The sequence below is a fragment of the Prunus mume genome, linkage group LG2, assembly GCF_029339155.1.
Source record: "Prunus mume cultivar Tortuosa linkage group LG2, ASM2933915v1, whole genome shotgun sequence".
NCBI lineage: Eukaryota > Viridiplantae > Streptophyta > Magnoliopsida > Rosales > Rosaceae > Prunus > Prunus mume.
In genome coordinates, this window is record NC_142699.1 from 10327873 (window position 1) to 10341518 (window position 13646).

At 37.0% G+C, this 13646-nt stretch overlaps 3 protein-coding genes across 3 annotated transcripts; 2 read left to right on the forward strand and 1 right to left on the reverse strand.

The window, feature by feature from the left end:
* Positions 1 to 498: 498 nt before the first annotated feature.
* LOC103320244 (Protein kinase family protein) lies at positions 499 to 5536 on the forward strand. Its single transcript, XM_008221890.2, has 16 exons — positions 499 to 1148; positions 1534 to 1644; positions 1759 to 1832; positions 1939 to 2008; positions 2100 to 2155; positions 2270 to 2341; positions 2719 to 2813; positions 2912 to 2975; positions 3086 to 3215; positions 3295 to 3513; positions 3616 to 3758; positions 3844 to 4018; positions 4207 to 4297; positions 4380 to 4537; positions 4640 to 4828; positions 4921 to 5536. Exons 1-16 carry the CDS (start codon positions 798 to 800, stop codon positions 4978 to 4980), a joined length of 2058 nt encoding a protein of 685 aa, XP_008220112.2. The 5' UTR covers positions 499 to 797; the 3' UTR covers positions 4981 to 5536.
* Positions 4978 to 7520, forward strand: LOC148919589 (uncharacterized). Its single transcript, XM_089045064.1, has 4 exons — positions 4978 to 5128; positions 5730 to 5816; positions 6045 to 6135; positions 7168 to 7520. The coding sequence occupies exons 1-4, from the start codon at positions 5117 to 5119 to the stop codon at positions 7314 to 7316; spliced, it is 339 nt and encodes a 112-aa protein (XP_088901190.1). The 5' UTR covers positions 4978 to 5116; the 3' UTR covers positions 7317 to 7520.
* Positions 7521 to 8096: 576 nt separating this feature from the next.
* On the reverse strand, positions 8097 to 11466 carry LOC103320245 (protein SAWADEE HOMEODOMAIN HOMOLOG 1-like). Its single transcript, XM_008221891.3, has 9 exons — positions 11056 to 11466; positions 10650 to 10735; positions 10514 to 10559; positions 10253 to 10370; positions 9870 to 9933; positions 9201 to 9252; positions 8867 to 9010; positions 8652 to 8771; positions 8097 to 8576 (listed from the first exon to the last, which is right to left on the reverse strand). Exons 1-9 carry the CDS (start codon positions 11110 to 11112, stop codon positions 8532 to 8534), a joined length of 732 nt encoding a protein of 243 aa, XP_008220113.2. The 5' UTR covers positions 11113 to 11466; the 3' UTR covers positions 8097 to 8531.
* Positions 11467 to 13646: the final 2180 nt, after the last annotated feature.

Here is a 13646-nt window from a genome sequence, read left to right on the forward strand (position 1 = left end):
GATTCAAATCCTCGCGATATCATAGATTGAAAAATAAAGTTGCAAACATAATCCGCTAGAGTGTGTTGAGGTAAAATGCAGATGTTAGCTATTAATTAATTAATACTAATGCATAGAAGTAAAAGGGTCCATTTATTTTCACGGGTTTGATAATTTTAGTCAATAAAACTTTAGTTTTTGCTACAACAATTCAAAAAAATTTGAGTTTAACCCATCTCCTCCGGTCCTCCGTCCTTCCAACTTCCACCTTCTTTAAAGAGGGAGCACTGTGAGCCTTTCCAAATTTTATATTGAAAATTTTCCCACATTGAAGTTATTTTTTGCCACAAGACCCCCCATTTTAAATTATATATTTTCTCCTTTATCTTAAAACCCCCAGTGAATAATAAATCGTATAATTTCTTATCCAAATAAGAAAAAACAGTTAGTTACAAAATTTTAAGCATACTTTACGTTCCTAAAACTTATATATAAAGAAATTTACAAAATAGGAGCCTGAAAAGCTTCTTTTCTATTTTGCTCTCTCTCTCTCTCTCTCTCTCTCTCTCTATATCTGTTTATTTTCTCTTTCGCTCCTCCGCTGTAGAAAATCTAGAATCCCCTTCTTCTTTCCAATTCGTTTCCCTCCACAGATCTCCAAATTCCCTCTCTCCAACCCTAAATTCATCGTCCCACACTCCCTCTCAACAATTCACACTGATCCATTTTCTGTGCGCGGATGATTCTAGAAACTTCCATGAACCTTCCCGGTAAGGCTCGTTTCTCTGCTCTCTTCATGGACCACCGCCACCCTTACCATGCCTGAGCTGCGTAGCAGACCACGCAGAACCCGGGCACCCAAAAACGCCGACCCGATTCTGAGCCAGAACCCGAACCCGATCACCCAGCCTCGGCCTCAACCACCTCAGAAGCTAACTGTGCGGAAGAGTAGGACCGCACAGAACAAGAAGAATAAGGAAAAGAAGGCAGTTGGTGTCGGCAAGAGGAGGAGGGCGAGGGCTGGTCCGGTCATTGAAACGAGGTCGTTTAAGTTAGACGAAGAACAGGCTGGTGGTGAGGGAGCCATGGATGAGTACGATAGCGGTGGCCGCAGTGCCGATAAAGGTCCCGGAGCTGAGGATGAGGGCTTAGCTCCTATTCCCGAGAAGGTCAGTCTCTCTTTCACTGCCTCTCATTGCATTTCACTTTTTACTTTTCTATATTTTCCTGTTACTTTACGTTTGGATAATGAGTAAGCTGAGAAAATGAAGGGAAGATATACAATTTTGTCTATTTTTTTTTCTCATTGCCATTTTTTGAACTGAGAAGTAGAAGAAAAATTCAAAATTCAAAATTCAAAATTCAAAATATAATTTTTTGTTTATTAGTCTTAATATGTCGATTTGGGCTGTGAATTCTTTGTGAGTGGGGCGTGGCAACAACGTGCAGTTTCTTTCTTAACATTGTGTTTGCACTGCGAACTATTTAGCATTATAGCATATCATGGTTTTTTGCTAATTGTTTTATATTCATTCTTCGATTTATTGACAACAGGTCCAGGTTGGTGGTTCCCCAGTATACAAAATAGAAAAGAAATTGGGGAAAGGAGGCTTTGGACAAGTGTATGTAGGTCGACGCATGGGGACTGGCCCTGGAGCTGTTGAGGTGTGCAATCATCTTCTTTATGGCATAACATCATTGTATAATTTGTTTCTGAAAAGAAGAAAGATGTTATGTTGGGTTTGTATTGTTAACATAGCTGTTTGATCTAAATTTTAGGTTGCGTTGAAATTTGAGCATAGAAGCAGCAAAGGATGTAACTATGGCCCACCTTACGAATGGCAAATTTACAAGTGAGATGCTCCTATCTTCCCTTGTAGTGTGTTCGTTCTATACAAATCACATTCTCACCTTCCCAGTCTTATATTGTTACTCTTACTTAATCTTATGTCTATACAGTGCACTTGGCGGTAGTCATGGGGTGCCACGAGTTCATTATAAGGGCCGTCAAGCTGACTACTACATCATGGTATGAGTTGTTTGCCCAAATTTCATTTTAATTGTAGTTTCTAATTAGCCAAGTTTGAGAATTTATGGAATCAGCCATATTTTGTGTACAGGTGATGGATATGCTTGGACCTAGCTTGTGGGATGTCTGGAATAACAGCTCACACACGTAAGTTTCTCCCGTCTTTATACAGAAAATAAGGAAGGTATTTTCATTTTCTTCTTGCAACACTTATATCGTGGTCTGCTGCTCTAACACTCACTTCTACCTTTTCAATTTCAGGATGTCAATTGAAATGGTTGCGTGTATTGCCATTGAGGCAATATCCATATTGGAGAAGATGCACTCTAGAGGGTGATAATTTTATTTCAAATTTTCTGATGATTAGTTTTTTTCTTTTCAATATAATTAGTAGTTACGTTGAGATCATTGCAAATTTAGTTCACTTGTTTTTTGTGAAGATAGAATTCCATTGGTCAGAGAGTTATTTGATGTAATTCAAATCTTCATATTCTAATCCCTGTAATTGTGCCATGTGGGCTGTGTCAGTGCCACAACATCCTGATACTTCTTTCCTATATCAATGCCTCATTTTAGTGCATGATGGATGTCTGTTTATTATGGTATATGTAGATGAGTGACGAGCAATATGTTGAATTCCTGTTAACCTGGTTTCCCATAAATGAAATAAAATGGCAATATTGAGTTGCTCTCCATGGTGTTCATGACAGATATGTACATGGGGATGTGAAACCTGAGAACTTTTTGCTTGGTCCCCCTGGTACTCTTGAGGAGAAGAAGCTGTTTCTTGTTGACCTTGGATTAGGTAAGTCGTAGTTATATGATCCTACTTACAGCCGAAATTATTTGTCTGAGTAGTGTACCTAATACCTTATCATCTTGTTGCCTGTTTTGACTTGACAGCCACCAGGTGGCGAGATTCGACTGGCCAGCATGTTGACTATGATCAACGACCAGATGTTTTCAGGTGAAATAAATGCTGGTTAATTATTTGACCATAAAATGTGATTTACCCTAGCAACTAAACCAAAAAACAAAAACCAACTGATTTGTATACTGATCATTAATGTGCTGCAGGGGAACGGTAAGGTATGCAAGTGTGCATGCTCATCTTGGTAGAACTGGCAGCAGGCGAGATGACTTGGAATCTCTAGCTTACACACTGATATTTCTTCTTCGTGGCCGGTTGCCATGGCAAGGATATCAGGTTCATAATTTCCAGAATTTGAGTAGGCATATGCTTCTATTTAATAGTGTATGTCACTCTAACACAATATTTTTGTTAGGGAGAAAATAAAGGATTCCTTGTCTGCAAGAAAAAGATGGTCACTTCCCCAGAAACTCTCTGTTGCTTCTGCCCTCAACCATTCAGACAGTTTCTTGAGTATGTGGTGAATTTGAAGTTTGACGAAGAACCGAACTATGCAAAATATATATCCCTTTTTGATGGGATTGTTGGTCCAAATCCAGATATCAGGCCAATAAATACTGATGGTGCTCAGAAGGTACTTTTAATGTTCTTGCATCTATACAGACTGTTTTTAGGTACCATTACTTATGGACCTTGGCTTCAAAATCATCTAACTTATATTTGTTGCATTGTAAAGCTTATATGTCAGGTTGGACAAAAGAGAGGAAGATTGACCATGGAGGAGGAGGATGATGAGCAACCAAAGAAGAAGATTCGTATGGGGATGCCTGCAACACAATGGATTAGTGTATACAATGCTCGTAGGCCTATGAAGCAAAGGTATATTCATTAAAGTTACATACTGGACTCTGTAATTCAAATTTGACCTAGAAGTGAACTAAGTAGATGTTTCCATCTCTCGTAGATATCACTATAATGTTGCGGATGTGAGGCTCTCCCAACACATTGAGAAAGGAAATGAGGATGGGTTATTTATTAGCAGTGTGGCTTCCTGTTCAAATCTTTGGGCTCTTATAATGGATGCTGGCACTGGCTTCAGTTCCCAAGTTTATGAACTTTCTCCCTATTTTCTTCATAAGGTTTGTGTTCCATTAAATCTAGAATGGTTGTCTATCGAAGATTTGGATTTAGCTAGCTTTTGCAACTAGCATTGTTGTTTTTATGCATCAAATTATTTCTTTTATAATTTATACTACGCCACATGGATTATTATGATTGCCTGTGTAAGGAGATACATCAATCATGTCATTTATCTCTGGTTTTGAAGGAATGGATTATGGAGCAATGGGACAAAAACTACTATATCAGCGCAATAGCAGGAACTAGCAATGGAAGCTCATTAGTTGTAATGTCTAAAGGTTAGTCTAAGTATCTGTATCTGTATAGCTCGATTGCTTTACCAATTTAGCCATCTAACTTGACCTCTATTGCTTCATATAGGGACACAATTCTTACAGCAGTCATATAAAGTCAGTGAGTCATTTCCTTTCAAGTGGATTAATAAAAAATGGAGGGAAGGATTTTATGTTACTGCAATGGCCACTGCCGGGAGTAGATGGGCTATTGTTATGTCCCGTGGTGCAGGATTTTCTGACCAGGTCTTATTTGGATTTCCAAATATGTATGTTGAAATACCATTTGGTGGTGAAGAAAAGATTCTGATAAGTGTGTTTTGTCTCCCTTGAAATGAATAATTTCAGGTTGTGGAACTAGATTTCCTGTATCCAAGTGAAGGCATTCATCGAAGGTGGGATCATGGTTTCCGCATCACGTCAACTGCAGCAACTTGGGATCAGGCAGCTTTTGTCCTTAGTGTTCCGAGGAGAAAACTGGCAGATGAAACTCAAGAGACGCTTCGAACTTCTGCTTTTCCTAGTACTCATGTTAAGGTGGGTTATTTTATTAATTATTTTCTTCCTGTTTGTGGTTTCCATTTCATTCTTCTTTCTGAAGGCTCAAGTTTCTGTGGGAAATTGTGCAGGAGAAATGGGCAAAAAATCTGTATATTGCATCTATTTGTTATGGTCGAACTGTCTCATGAACAGCCAAAGTTATGTTGGGATGCCACTGATGAAATTCTGACGATTCACCTTTATGAACCACAAGCCAGCTTTTACCATTTAGTGACTGTTCAGAAGCAAAAATCCTCTCACGGAAAATTTGATTGGTCTTTGCATATGGGAGTTGATGTACGCTAAACTCTTCTTTACCGCCACCATAACATACATCTGTTACAAGTACTTGTGCACTGTCTTTCAATCTTTTGAGCTTATTTATATCTTTCATGTCCATTGGGAAGTTATTTATTCTTGCCTATCGTTAGAAAGATTGTATATTTCTGAGCAATAATTCCTCGGTTGAAGGCATGTGCACAAGTCATGTTTTGATTATTGATAGAATTTGGGAAAGTGCTTCTATGATTAGATGTGTTTCTGGACATTCTGAGCCCTTAAGTCTGTACTTAGTTTTCTTCATTTTTTCCCTGGGGGGTGAGAGAGCTCCTTTGTGGACTTTAAGATGAGATGTCTCAGTTTGACCTGAAAAACAGAAAACAGTTGTATACTTGAAAGCGTGAGTATGTAATGGTTTCTTAATTATTTTTTGTTTGTCTCGACCTCTTTCCAAATGCTTGTGTCCTTTGAATTACTAGCCATTGGTTATATACATTGCTGACCAATTCATGTCAGTATTACACATAAAGTTGGCGATATGAATATGCTAGATGTTCAGTGAATAAATGAATATCACAGGTTGAATAGTTGATAATTTTGGTCAAGGTCTTTGAAGCAGAACCACAATAGGGAAGGTTATATTGCACCAATTGATGAAGTAAGACCTGTGATGCCAAGAAAGGAAAGACCACCTATCTTAACATTGGTAAGTTGTAGGTCACAAGGAAATTTTATTCAAATTTCTCTTTATTGCAGTTTATATTGTGATTTTCTGTCTGGTTTTGTAGCTATATGGTTTCATTATCTATTAGACAGCACTCAGTTCTTTTATTATGCTAAATCTCCTTACCACTTCTTTCCGGTCGTCTCTTCGTTTTTTTCATTTTTTAATCGTTTTATATGCTGTAAACCACCGTCTTTGTATTAGATATAGGTGAGCTGCATGTGTGTGTGTGGCTTTGTGGTTCTTGCATATCCAGCCATGGTGATTCTATTGGAGAAAGTGGAAGTTGTCGAACCACAAGGTATGATATCTTTGTATTATTAACATTCCCCCCAACTACTACTGTTAAACTTCATGACATGACTGCCGTTTTGTGTGACTGCATCATTCTCATGCATTTCTAACTTGCATTTATGAGCCTGCTCTTGGTAATTACCACAAGAGAAGTACAAATTTGTCTTATTGTGTAACTAGTATCCGCATTGGTTTCTGTTCCGTTTTGATGGATTTAGTGTGTATAAGATTACTGTGGATTAATGTTGGTTTTAGTTTGAAGCACCTTTTTCACGGGACCGATAATTAATTGTCCAACCACTACTGTTAAACTTCATGACATGACTGCCGTTTTGTGTGACTGCATCATTTTCATGCATTTCTAACTTGCATTTATGAGCCTGCTCTTGGTAATTACCACAAGAGAAGTACAAATTTGTCTTATTGTGTAACTAGTATCCGCATTGGTTTCTGTTCCATTTTGATGGATTTAATGTGTATAAGATTACTGTGGATTAATGTTGGTTTTAGTTCGAAGCACCTTTTTCACGGGACTGATAATTAAGTATCCAACTAAACAGACCAAAGTTTAGTATTAGCCTTATATAAATATTTTGTCTCTTTGCTGAAACTCCTGTTCAGCTGTCTTAATTGGACAGAGTACTGAAGTTAGTGATACCAGAAGCAGGATGGGGAATGTTAGTTGGGAGAAATGGTTAAACGTTCTAGATAGTGCTTAGGAAAGTTAACCGATTTTTTCTAGGTATAAGAAACGTAGTTAAATGCAATAGAACAGATTAAGAGCTAGAAAAATGAATCTTGCATCACGAGTATACGTGTGCATATGCCGAAAAGCATTGTTCGGCTTGTAGGAAAATAAGAAATAAAACAAGTTTAAGAATGATGAGCCTTTACAAGCCTATAATTTGGAAGTTGTAATGGATGCTTTCAGTCGAATGACATGATTGAGTTAAGCGGCACACAACCTCTTAAAAAATGTTTAAGGAACTATGCATATTGTGCAAATTTCATTTATGCTCTTATTTTAATTGTATATCAGTCCAGAAGAAGAATGATGCAGTACACCCATACAATTACAACGTTCCTCTCAATTCCCCAAGCCATTTGGTTTTATTTCCAGTTGCAGAGACAAAATGGCTCCTTCTTAGCCCGGAATATGGCAATGGTGTGCAGAATTTTCTAGATTGAACTGACCAGACCGACTTGAATCTGGCTGGTCAGAAAATGCAGCCAGGTCATGAATTGGCATTTCAGAAGACGAATTGAATCTATCATGAGCCAGCCGAGGCATGGTTGTTAAACAATTGTCGAATATAATCAAATTTTTACTGTGAGAATGATTTCAATTGTTGCCATCATCTGTTTAAATGTAAAAATTACTTACTCTGATCACTGTGGTTCCTTCCCCTTTTGGCGACAGACGTCTGCTGGTAGGCCATAGCATAACTCGAGAGACGGTAACTTTTAAACATCATCTGCAACGACCCATTTTTGTGATAGTCTTTTCCTTTCCCAATATGACAACTTGGTTTTGTTAAGACATTTTTCTCAACATCAATGCCATCCTTAATCACAAAAGAAAATTTAAAAAGGACGATTAGCATCCAGCCATGAAGCGATTACTGAAGAGTGAAGAGTTTAGGTTTAGGGTTGAGATGTTTGATAGAGGAAATGTTGAATGGATTTAGGACCACCACACACAAAACCACCCCCCCCCCCCCTTCGCGGCGCCCCCAAAAATAGGACCAAATGGTAAACACTGATAATTTTCGAGTGTGGATTGCACGGTAACTCACAGAAATTTGGCGCCTGCATTGCATTGTGTTTAGGGCTTTGATTTGAAAATTTATGGGTTTAAGCTCAATGGTTTTGCTCTGCTCTGGATTCGATGATTCCTGGCTATATATTTAATAGCTTCAATAGAGAACGGGAGGAAGGAATGGGCTTGGTACGGCACACATTGGGAAATTGTATAGCCAAGAAAGCGAAACGCATTAGAATTATGTAAGTTTCTACAATGCTTATGGAAAGTAGGCAGGCACCTTGTGTTTGTACCCATTGCCCATTTTTCCCCGCCAGACCACCGAAAACGAGTCATGGTTTGAATCCATTTTCTATACCTGCCTGTATCCATACATCCAAAGTACGGTAGAACAACCCTAGAAGGCCAGAACTACACCGACAAAAATCACAATTCTCATTAAAGGGTTGGAGTGATCCATCAAACTCACAACCACATAAGACTAACGCACATCAACTCGCCAATACTCAACACTAATTAGTTCCCTTGCAAAGATTGACATCTACTCGTGCCAGTTCATGCCCTCACACAGCTCGAGGACAAAAATTTGACAAAACTGAGCTGGCTTTAGTGAAAAACCATTACGACAGTGCATGGAACCTCTAATGTGTTGGCCTTCGACACAATCTTCTCAATCGAACTCTTTCCTGGAGGAAATTAAGTATCATAACATCAGCCGTTACATACCTTTAGACAGAATCGAAAAAAAGAACAATACTTGCCTCGATGTTGTCATGATTATATCGAATTGAGAAAAGACACCTGCATCCCCTTATATCGTGCATTTTCCTTTGGATTTCAATAATATGAGCATCATAGTAGATTGCTTGATCTCTCCTCTCCTAATTATTACCAAACCACCAAAACGTGAACACTACCAACTTGAAACTGCTGTTGGTTATAGTACACCAAAACAGACTACAACTTCGGGAATTACCTGGAAGCAGAGGACAAGGTCTCCAACCTTCAAATTTTGACATTCTGAATGCTCCAGTGGTACAGAGCGTTCTCGCACTGCTCTTTTTACATTGACCCACTCATCTTCTTCGGCTCCAAATCCAACAAATCTGACACGAACTTCCTTTAATAAATGACAAAATCCATTTAATGAATTTATGTATGATTAGGACTGACTTTTGTACACTGTTTTCTAAATCTATAGTCTGGTCTCCAGTTAGATTTATATGGACTCAGAGTTCAGCCCACTGTAAATTGGAAGCAGTCAGCAGTATAATCATCAATAGGCAATAGGTTACGATTTAAATACTTACAGTTTCCCCCGAACTAATAGACCTGTGAGCAAGGAACAACTCGACATCATACCTGCAAAGTGATATAAGAGATTCAGACTCAACAGAGAGCATCTAATTGGCAAAACATCACATTCAAACTAGAGTGTTGAGAAAATATTATCTTTCCGTTACAATTACTATCAGGGTAGCTATGTTTGCACTAGGCAATCAGAACATACAATTCAAAAAGGCACAAATTTTAGGAAGTCTTTCATGGTCACTAACAAGTTGAATAGCAAAGATTTAGGAAATACTCATGCACTGAAACTGTACTTAAATCTTCATTCTACCTTCTATATTTTGCCCCACCTCTTGTTTTAAAGTTGAGGTGGTTAAAAAGACCTTGAGGCATTAAACTTCTACTGTTGTCAGGTTAATTAAAGTGTGCATGATCATTCATTCCTTAAATCCTGCATCAAATGCCTCATATCAATCTTTTTTATGATTTAATATAAGCCTAGCTTTCCCACCCAATTAAACACAAGGTCTTCCTTGTAGTGATGAAAACCTTGTTAAGAGGTGTACCATAAAATACGCTAATAGCCAACAAGTTAGAGCTTATAGTAGTAATAACAAGAAACTGATGAACTGAACATAAAGGACCACCAAGAAATCCAATGACAAAGTCACCCTTGTTTGTATACTAACCATGCCCCATCTTTTGATGACCTTGCCTCAAATTCCAACTCTGATATGTTTCCGGTCTTTTCTTCTGCTTTCAAATGCACAATAGTAAAATTGGAATAAAATGATATGTGAATAATATTATGTGAAACAGAAACAGTTCAAACTTGAAATAACTTATTAGATATGACATTCAGTGGCTGGCTGGTAATAGAATGACAAATTTATATAATACAGTTCAAAACTTCAACTAGCTCGGTTGGTTTGTGGTTCACTATTTCTCTATTTTGGCTATAATAAATGAGCTCACCATACAAAAATCAGATTTAACCAGTTTGCAAAAGCCTTACAAGCTTGCATAGTACTACAGCCTAGACATAAAAGCAACAAGAAGTTATGAGAAGCACCTTTAGGTATTTCAGAACTTCCAAGTGCCTTATTCGAAGGGCGAATTCCCTGTTGCTCAGAGATATTTTTGGACACGTTTGGCAACTCTTGCGCTCTATTCTGCAACCAACTTTGCACCTAAGACAATTGCAACAGAGTAGGGCTCTAAAAATGATTAATCAAGGACACCTTATGGTAACAATAGCAACAACAATATCATGGTATTATACAGATATACTGCAATAAAAGTAAAGGAAGAGAGAGCGAATGAAATGTGCAACCTCGGTCCATTTCACAATCGGTTTCCCAGCACGACCTGCGGAGCGACTGCATAAGCATAACAAGCCAAAGCAAGACTTAGAGTAGGGACAAAAATGTCTCCGAAAGAAGAATCAGTAACCATGAAATGAAACTCACTTAAAACATTTTGCAATATTTTGACAAAATTGTCGCTCCAGCACTTGTTCTCCTAATTCCCTTAGCAATCTCTCCATTTTCTGAGTCTGTTCATAATGTTGGTGGAAAAAACCAAATAAAAGCAAAGCGCAATTAATTTCAACAGATAATCTCCAATTAATGATTGAATTCCACTGTATTGAGTGAGCATGCGAGTTTTCTACTGACTTATTAATAATGGCAATCTTCAAGACATGGAAATCAGACAACGTAAATCACATTAGACAGTCTATATTTTCAAAAGAAGACCGCAGAAGCAGGATGATAAGTAATTTTCAATAAACAAGCAATTCCCAGATAATGATAAAGGAAAAATAAATGAATTTAATAGAAAAAGGTGGAGAATGAAGAGAAATTTATTCATTACCTCGGCCTTTGTAAAGCCAATGTGAACCTCTCTGTGTCTTGGACGAAGACGCTCCATTCTCTCTCTCTCTCTCTCTCTCTCTCTGAAACCCTAACTTTAAACTTTGTATATTTGATTCATTTCCCACTCTCCCTTTCTAATGGAAAACCCTAGAACTTCGTACACCAAGTACCTTTTTGTTCTGATTTCTTTTTTTGATTTTTTTTGTCTTCAAACAGAGCTCACTGTTCTGTACTTTCAAGTTTGACATGGAATGGAATGTCTGCTGTGTCTGCCTTTTTATGGACTTCGCTTTCTCACATTGGAAAGTCAAGACAGGCTGAATTGATATGGTGACAACTCAAAGCCCAGCCCAGCCCAGAAGAGTGTTCAGGCTCCCTGTCCATTTATGGGAACCTGATCCTGTGGAGTGGGGTGGGGTTTGGATGATTTGGTGAAAAAATATGAGCTGGGGTGGAAGAGGCAGTTTGTACTTGAAATTCAGATATTGGAGTACCATACTTTACTTGCTGTGTTTTGCTAATTAATTAGCATTGTTTAGCTTAATGTATGGTCTGTTGTAAGTTGTATCATTAGGCATATAATTAACAGATAAAAATTAAATTATTGAAAATAAAAAAGTTTTTCCGCTGCCGGGAGTCGAACCTGGATGATAAACTCAAACCATTTTATTGGGCTACAGCAGATTGGATGCTATTGATGGGAAATATAATAATATAAATGAACATTATTAGACATATAATTTTATTTTTTTTAAAGAAAATTATCAAAAAATTAAAAGAGGTTTTCCACTGCCAGGATTCGAACCCAAATGATAAACTCAATCCAATTTATTGGACTACAACGGATTGGATGCTATTAATGGGAATAAAAAGCTATATAAATGAAAACTATTAGGCAAACAAAAAAGATAAGGAAAATTATTTAAAATAAAAATAAAAGCTTTTCCGCTGCCGGGATTCGAATCCATATGATAAACTCAATCCAATTTATTGGGCTACAGCGAACTGTTGTTATAAATTGGAATAACAATTATATATATTATGAAACATTGTTGCAATTTATATCTTACCAATATTAACCCTCTTTGGCAAATATGTAGTGCTGTGCATTTAAACTGCAAATACCGGAAACCGGCGGCTTTTGACTGATATTTCTGTTTAGAGTAGATTATCATTTATATCAAAAAAACATATATCATTTTTTAAATAAAACTCCAATTTTCAACTAACGTGCAACAATATCGTTAGTCTTTCTTCTTCTTTTTCAACGTCTATGCAAATTTGATGATTGGATCGCCTTTTTTTATTATTATAAAGAAATCTCAATGGTATGAGAGGACTTTATTTATAATCAACATTCAAAAAATGGAGGACATGAAACCTAACCCAAGTACAATCATTAGTAGTTATCTAAGCATGAAGGATGAATGCAAGGCCGGAGTGGCAGCACTTATGCCCCATTTGGTTCACGGAATAGATTTGAGGGGAAATCATTTCCTATGTCATTTCCCAAGGAATGGTGAATAGAAGATTCATTCCCCACGTTTGGTAATGTCGGGAAAGTAACAGGAGATTTCACTTTGTTTTCTTTCTCATGTTTGTTTTGAGTAGGAATGGAAAATAAATTTTGTATAATTTTTCAATTATACCCATATTAAATCAAATAAAGGGAAAACAAAACTCAAGTTAAGAGGAGGGATTCATTTTCCCTACTTTCTCATGTGCCAGGAAACCTCCCATGTATGGACTTACCAAACATGGGAAATCAATTGAATTCTCATTCCCAAGCCTCATTTCCCATAAACAAAGGGCACTAAATTATGAAACACGAGTATAGGAAAATATATATATAATATATATCAGCATTCAAAACCTACTTGTTTGTTGGGGTCAAATTTTTTGATTGTCTCATATTTTATTTGGAGAATTATCAAAATCCCACCAACTTGGATGTACAAGTTTCTCATAATAATTGTTTCATTTGTTTTACATGCATGTATATAATATATTAATGCTTTAACGTGCAAACAACAAAGAATCAATTAAAGATTTTTTTTTTTCCATTAGATATATCTCATTAGGTCAGCATAACATAACCACAACAAATTTAGGGATTTGATACTTTCTGGTCCCATTCTAGTCTAAGATTTTTCATAGAAAAATAATATGCAACCATTAGGCATACGCCGTTGTACAATGTTGATAATTATATATTATATATATACACTAAACTCACATACATGATACAGATACATATATTATATTTATTATCAATAATAGTGCGCACATGTAACATAATAATAATTATTAATAATTTGATACTATGTGTGAGTGAATATATTGGTCGCGATTTTAATAATAAACTACATGTCGTATTACTTGTTTCAGAGATGGCTGCATAGTCCAAGTCTCCAACCAGCATGGTAATTAGGACGAATTGATCGGCCAAGAATTGATAAATTTGCTGGGGTAGTTCCGGATGTGCCAACAACTATTTTATTAACAGACCAAAGAAAATCACGCAGCCATCAACCATGAAAGAAAGCAAGTATGAACTGTTTGAATATGTTGCCTACCCTTCATATTCAT

Excerpts from the sequence above, each read along its gene's own strand:
- LOC148919589 (XM_089045064.1), top strand. Across the intron at positions 5,817-6,044 it reads GACCACCTATCTTAACATTG|GTGAGCTGCATGTGTGTGTG; the intron begins GTAAGTTGTAGG and ends TATTAGATATAG. Across the intron at positions 6,136-7,167 it reads GGAAGTTGTCGAACCACAAG|TCCAGAAGAAGAATGATGCA; the intron begins GTATGATATCTT and ends ATTGTATATCAG.
- LOC103320244 (XM_008221890.2), top strand. The coding sequence starts at position 798 with ATGCCTGAGCTGCGTAGCAGACCACGCAGAACCCGGGCACCCAAAAAC. Across the intron at positions 1,833-1,938 it reads TACGAATGGCAAATTTACAA|TGCACTTGGCGGTAGTCATG; the intron begins GTGAGATGCTCC and ends ATGTCTATACAG. Across the intron at positions 2,976-3,085 it reads CAACGACCAGATGTTTTCAG|GGGAACGGTAAGGTATGCAA; the intron begins GTGAAATAAATG and ends AATGTGCTGCAG.
- LOC103320245 (XM_008221891.3), bottom strand. The coding sequence starts at position 11,112 with ATGGAGCGTCTTCGTCCAAGACACAGAGAGGTTCACATTGGCTTTACA. Across the intron at positions 10,371-10,513 it reads CGATTGTGAAATGGACCGAG|GTGCAAAGTTGGTTGCAGAA; the intron begins GTTGCACATTTC and ends CAATTGTCTTAG. Across the intron at positions 8,577-8,651 it reads ATAATCATGACAACATCGAG|GAAAGAGTTCGATTGAGAAG; the intron begins GCAAGTATTGTT and ends AATTTCCTCCAG.